General features: G+C 32.7%; 1 protein-coding gene across 2 annotated transcripts; it reads right to left on the bottom strand.

Moving 5' to 3' along the window:
- Window positions 1-2,676: 2,676 nt before the first annotated feature.
- On the bottom strand, window positions 2,677-6,473 carry LOC113070805 (uncharacterized). Of its 2 annotated transcripts, none has more exons than XM_026244248.1 (6): window positions 6,372-6,473; window positions 5,319-5,845; window positions 5,084-5,241; window positions 4,067-4,208; window positions 3,906-3,974; window positions 2,677-3,490 (listed from the first exon to the last, which is right to left on the bottom strand). In XM_026244248.1, the coding sequence occupies exons 2-6, from the start codon at window positions 5,532-5,534 to the stop codon at window positions 3,368-3,370; spliced, it is 708 nt and encodes a 235-aa protein (XP_026100033.1). In that variant the 5' UTR covers window positions 5,535-5,845; window positions 6,372-6,473; the 3' UTR covers window positions 2,677-3,367. The 2 variants fall into 2 exon arrangements, with proteins under 2 accessions (XP_026100033.1, XP_026100034.1); XM_026244249.1 differs by lacking the exon at window positions 6,372-6,473 and adding an exon at window positions 6,296-6,354.
- Window positions 6,474-7,104: the final 631 nt, after the last annotated feature.

The following is a 7,104-nucleotide window of genomic DNA, read 5'->3' as shown; positions in this document are numbered from 1 at the left end:
CAAGATCTCACAGCTGGATTCGACTAAATTTGCAAGGTTTGTGAAATTAAAGGTCCATTAGTCATTCAAAGATTTGTTTAAATGATGTAAATGCATATTTGCTCAATGCCGACACCAAACGAGAAAGTATAATAATGTTTGCCTTTCTATTCCTGATAATATAAAAGCAATTGTTATGATACTTTTTGTATACAATATGTTTTTTCTGTTTGTTTTTTTACATGAAACAGGAAATTACATAACAGAAAAAGACCCTCATGTGTTAAGATCTCTTGAAATGTAAGTTAATTGGATCTTTTTATTGAAGTGTAAAATGTAATGTGGTGCAACTTAAACTATTTATTAGCTACTTAATGGAATAAATGCATGCCATTTCTTTATTAAATTAATAAATACACAACTTTTTTTTTGGTGGAAATAATGAAAATAGGGAAAACATTTTTAGAGATTCATTCTAATTCATTACATAAGAAAGTACAGAGCTTTGTTAAAATATCAAATTAAATGGTCATAATACAAACAAAAAATTTACGAAAACAAGAAACATTTTAAAATAAATTGTATTTATTTATATTTATTTTTTTCAGGAGTACTATTTGCTATTTTATATTATATCTTAGCAAAGTCCATGTGTGAAATCAGGAGACGTTTTTGAGTTTGATGTGAAATTGATGCAAGAAGCCACAAAAACGTATAGAGGAAATGGTTAGAGGCTAAACGAGGTGTGAAAACGGTTGTTTTTCTGCTTGCAGTTGACAGTCTATACAAGTTCATATATTGTGCCTGCATTAAGACACGTAGTTACATACACATGTGCTTGATATAGGATTATTATTATTATTAATATTATTATCATTATCATTTAAAGGGTAAGTTCACTGATTTTAAACCAGCTTTTTATTGTTACAATGTTGGTACACATAAATGTACAATGTGTTACCTTTTGCATTTCTGTACCTCTACTCACCACTACCCACAGACAGCAATATGAGTGTTGAAGATTTTTCATTTTTGGCCACAACCATTTTCTCTGTTTTCTCTAGGAATGCAACACTGATTAAAAAAAAATAATAAAAATAAAAAACTACTTAGTAACCTTTTATAGAAATTCCGTCTGTTACCATTAAATTAAATCTTATTATTAGAATTTTATGCGGCTGGGAAATGAGAAATGAAACCATGACCTTGCCATTGTTAGCTCATACAGATAAAAAAGTAAAGTATGAACATAAGCAGTTCTCTCTGAATAGATCTTAGAGCTTAAAATGTTTAGTTGTGGTGAGGACTTTGAGCATGAGAACGGATGCTAAAATGTGTTGTAACTTGAACTTTCCATGACCTTAAATGGTGAACTTCCTGTTTGCTAGGTCGTAATAAAATGTAGAATAGTTCTGTTTTTAGTTTGAACGTGCTCACACTAAATGACAGGAAGTTTGACAGACTCAACATTTGTTCACATAACCCAAGACTGACATATAAAGATATATATGTACCAATCTTTACATTTTTAAGTCAAGCTGAAGGTGTCTAGCAAACTAAATCAGGCGAAAATAAAATTACTAATTTGCAGACAAATTATGTTGATATAATTAAATGGTCTTGATATCAAATTAACCCCTTAAATTGCCTTATAAGATTACTTTACACTTTCTATAAAAAAAAAAAAAAAAAAAAAAAAAAAATAGTTCAATTAGTTTACTGATCCTGCTTTTTTTTTTTTTACACATTTATTTTATGTATTCATTCATTTATTTATTTTTTGTAATTGCATTTACACTGTAAAAAGTGCTTTTTTTAAAACTTGTATATAAAGATAGCATCAGTTAAGCACATTTATAATAAAATACTAAAATACTTAAATACTATTTTGTGTTTTTACTTCAAAATGTCACGTTTAATTCATTAAGCTACTTCAGGTTTCGTTTTAAATTTATTGTACTTAAATACATAAGTAAATTTGTTATGTTTACAAAGATTCTTTAAGTTAATATCAAAGTTATAATCCCATATTTTCCCATCATGCAATGGGGCATGAATAATTAAAAATGTACACGGTTTTTATGGTTGATTTTGTTGTTAGTTGTTTAGTTTAGTTGTTAGTAACATACTGTTTTGTGACACCCGGAGTTTATTTTCTACTCAAAATGACCTTGCTTGCATGTTGCAAGTGAACCACATGCTGTAATAGCATGGTGGTTTACCGCTGTTACCCTGTTAAAGTAACTTGTATAAACTTACACATTTTATTAAATCAATGCTAAAGTTTTACTTAAAATATGTGAGTGCAAAATATGCAAAAGAATTAGAATTTGTTACACTTTTTTACAGTGATAAGCATTACATAATGTAAAATTTACAAAGAGTCAACAAAATGAACTGGGGATTTCCAAGTAAAACTAAACTTAAAAATGTCTAATTAAACCTAATAATAATCATGTTTAGGCTTCAACTTGGCAAATGTTTGTTAATTTACTAGCCTTTTCTGAGTAAAAAAAACTTTCCAAGATTTTTTCAAGTACATCCTACTCCAATTTTTTGCAGTGTACCCTAGAAGCCAAAAGGGCCAAACAAACAAATAAAGGAATAGTGGTATGCTGTTGAAGAGCTTTGAACTTCTCCTTTTATTAGATTTTGAATTACCTTTTTTTTGGAATAAAAAAACTGCAGGACACAAACTTATAGCTGTATATTAATATATTATTCAAATAATATTTTTTAAATATTTCCAACATATACCAAATGCATTCAAAGATTTCAAATGTCAATTCACAATAAAAACAATGTAGCTTTAAGAACAGTAAGCCGTGAGCTTAGGCAGCAGCAGACAGTGGAATATATATATGGCTGCATTAACTTCCTGTACTAAGTTTACAGTGATTTTGTTCTTTTTAGGCACTTATTAGTTTCGTTCTGCTTATGTTAAAAGCCTCCCTTTTAATGTTAGATCAGTGGCAACGTGTGTAAATCAAGTAAGTTAGGAACTCCATCCTGAGCTAGTGTGCATACAAGTACTTTTGTCAAGCATGCTTTGTAACAGACTTGGATGTATTTGTGAACGTGCATGGAAAACCTTGCCTGTGCTTGTTTCCATACACATTCATGAATGCAGGCAGTAGTATTAAGTCATCATTTTGGTTACTTCCAAACCTGTTTGATTTTCTGAGATGTTCTGAAGAATGCACTAGTAGCTCATTTCAGTGCATTTAAAATGTGTTTGGAACAACCAGCCGAGAAAATGATGAAAAAAATAAATACATTTACGAATAAATTACAAACCTTGCAGGTTTGGTTTTCTGAAATAATGTGTGTCAGCGCAACTGTAAGAGTTTGTGTGCGTGTGTGTGTGTGTGTACACATGTGATGTTGATTATTGCAGAGGATCTTTCTTGTTCTGGTAGGGCAGCAGGTTCAAGTTGTACTGGCTGAGCCACTGGCGTGAGATCTGATAAAAGAACCCTGGTGCATTCCGACACTGCGATGATGGCATCAGCTGGCAAAAACAAAAACAAAAACAAAACAAAAAAAGCGTAAGAGGTCAGTGAACCCACTTAGGTTAGGGTTAGGCATTCAGAGTAGGAAAAACATGGGGCTGAGTAAATAATGACAGTTTTCAATATGGGGTGAATATCTCTAGGAGTGTATAAATCCTCTTTGGCATATATTCTGCTGTATATCTAAAGTAAAACCTAAATAAAAGAAAGGGCAGTCATGGCTTAATGGTTAGAGAGTCAGACTTGTAACCCGAAGGTTGTGGCTTTGAGTGTATATATATTCCTGCCGGCAGGAATATATATACACGCACACGCACACACACACGCACGCACACTACACACAATACACACACACTGTATAGTCAAACCTGGAATCCTACATGGACCACAGTTTGAGAACACACATACACAAACCTTGGTTTGAATAAGTGCTCCAGGATGATCTTCCAGATCTTCTGGGTCAAGATCTAAAAGATTAGTGGTCTAAAAAAATAAAAAATAACAATGATGTAACGATGTCTGTAGCTCAGATGGTGTGTGATGTGTCAAATTTAAAAATCTCAGTCTACACTCACCTGTGAGTCAGCGCTTGCGTCAGGCTGTCTGAGCTGGAGGGATTTGAGCAGTCCTTCATGGGAGTGTAGTTTGGGTTTGGGACCTGACAGTCTGAGAATTTTGGACCCAGACTGTAGATGACACCAGAAATTTGCAGCTTCACTAATGAGAGAGAGAGAGCAGGAGAGGAACTTCTGAAAAATGATGGACACTTCATTTACACTCCATCAATTAAAATGGAATTGTGCAGTTTTTGAATAATAAACCACACAATTTAACTGTCTAACATTGTTTGAGCACATTGTAATCAGGGAAAATATTGACAATGTACACACACTGGAGATTTCAGTCTTTCACTGTCCTGTTCAGAGTCAATCATGAATAAAAGTTACTAAGATAAAGAAAAAGGGAAAATCTACTAGTCTGGTGTTTTTAGAAATACACCCCATGCATTCAGGTTGTTCCAAATAAAAGTTTACATTTAATTAAAAATAAATAATGTAAGGTAACTATATGAGGTTATATTTCATTTTTTTTATTTTCTGTATTTACTTTGAAATATTTAATGATTTTTTTTTCTTTTTTATAACTTAATTTAAATGTCTATTTTTATTTCTTAGTTTAGTTATTTTTATATTTTATTTAAGTTATTGTTAACTGATAATATATATATTTTTTTTTTTTCTTTGAGTCTACAGGTGTATGAACACTACTGCTACTAAATAACATTTAATAATCAAAACGACTTCACCTGTTTTTTTGTTCTAAAAAATAATTGTGATAATAAATTAGGGCAAGTTAGAAAAGTAAGTCATTGTATGTATGCATATCATTCATAATTGATTTTATGAAAAAAAAAATATATATATATAATAAAAAAATTATAATAATAGATTGAACAAAGAAAGTCATTATCAAGATGGCTGATTAATGAACTAGCTACTCCAGTAAAAACTAGTTGACTGTATCCAATGCATCATACCACCAAACCGGGTTCATTATTTCATAATGAACAATAGAAAAGCCATAGACTATACCTTGATATCGCTGAAGACTGAGAGGGTTTGTCTAATGTGCTCTGCTGTAGCAGAGACAATGTAGGGATTTCCATCATGACAGGATCTTTCTCGGCATCCTCAACTTGAAAGCATTCATTAAAAATAAACCATGGATTCCCTTTATCACCATTTTCTGTCTGTGAAACAACAGCATTAAATACTACAATAACACTTCAACACAGACACAACAGTTTGAAAGTAGGTCAAAACATACGTTTTCAGGAAACTCAGAAGTTCCTGCTCCTGCCCCAGACAGGGTTGATGATTCCTCTTCTCTGGTTCTGTCCTGGAATGCACCCCAGTCTGAAAACCCATTGTCATCTTGCTGGGGTTCAGTCCAGTCAGCAGAACTGAATGTGGACCAATCGTCAAACCCTTCACAACTTGGAAAACCATCTTCACCATAACGGTCGAGCATACACTCCCCCATTACACACAGTAACGTCGTCCTATTACACCCGAGAGTCTACTACGGTCCTGTCTACTGTACATCTATTCGTTTTATAAAGCTATAGCACGATCAGCAGGGTTACCGTGTCTTTATCCCTATTGACCTAAATGATGTTGTTGTCTTTGTAGCTACACTTTTTGCAGTTAACAGTTTGTTCTCTGGTGTCCCACAGGAGGCAGGGAGTTTCCATTGTGTTTCAGAGGCAGGTTACATGACACACATACATACTTCCTTCCAAAGACATTTCCTCTGTTGCTTTACTTCGATTACCAGGAAGAGGACCAGGGAATCTGAAGAGAGGGAGAAACATGTCCCTGGTGTAAAATATTACATTTTACATAAACATTAAATTTTATTAAGACTATAAGCCCTATAGGAAAATGACAAATGAGATATTTGTAGTTACAGACAGGAAGAAATGAGGGGGGAAAAGTATGAAATAATAACGTAAAAATTGCATTAAGTAAACGTAAACAAAACTATTTAGATATGCAGTTTGTAGTTTGAATTTATATTCTGTCATCTAAACACCATGATATTCACAACAATCTTTTATAGCAGTAATTATATTCAGTACAAATGTATAAGATCATGCATTACAAAAAGTTGTCTCGACACAAATACATGACAAACATATAGGCCTTTTTAAACGAACAGGTAAAGCAGATCTAAAGAAATGTACGTTGCTTTGCCTTTTCAACGATGTAACGTTAGAGGTCATAATAAACCTTTTTACTTACATACATACTCTGAACCACAATAAACATCGTGTTTAAATAGACATGTAAGCCAATAAAAGTACAATATCCCACTTACCCTCATAAGCAAACCTCGACAGGTGTGATGAAACGCTGATAACATAAACCAGTTTATCCACGTATTGCTTCCGCAATTTTCTGTCGGAAATCTAACGTGTCACGAATAGGAGGAGCTAGCGGTGACACCTGTGCGTTTGACAACACGCCCAGCACGTGTCTACAAGTTTACCGTCGTGGTTCGACACTCTCGCGAGAATCATCAGGATTTGAGTCGCGCAGTAACAGAATGAACATTCATGCATTTTATATCCCAACTTTGCTTACTGAAGTACGACTGCATAAAGACAGTATTCATATTTGATACTCTCAATATAGGAAAGCTATACGACTTTACAAGTTTGTACTCTTCACAAAATAATATTTGTTTGTACCCTATTGTACCCTTTTTTCGGATATTTACATTATATTATTACCTCCTAGCAATTTTTACTTGCCTTTCTCTTCTTTTCTTGTTCACTTGTTTCATTATTAAATGAATAATTATATGAACAATATACTTTTGAGCTAAAGTGCACGCATAATGTGAATGTTTATTCAGTAAAAATAATAATAATAATCTATCTACAGTATCTAGTAAAATCCCTTGGTGTTTATTTTTTTCAGAAAACATCTTAATCTCTGATCCCCATGAACACAATCCAAATACAAAAAGATACAAAAGACATGACGAGTACAAAAAATGATAGAAATTAAGAATCCATTTATTACAGATAATATTTATTTAGTTAATT

This window comes from Carassius auratus, unplaced genomic scaffold (assembly GCF_003368295.1).
Source record: "Carassius auratus strain Wakin unplaced genomic scaffold, ASM336829v1 scaf_tig00005315, whole genome shotgun sequence".
Taxonomy (NCBI): domain Eukaryota; kingdom Metazoa; phylum Chordata; class Actinopteri; order Cypriniformes; family Cyprinidae; genus Carassius; species Carassius auratus.
The sequence above is the reverse complement of the archived record's forward strand: the minus strand, read 5'-3'. Positions and strand labels throughout refer to the sequence as shown.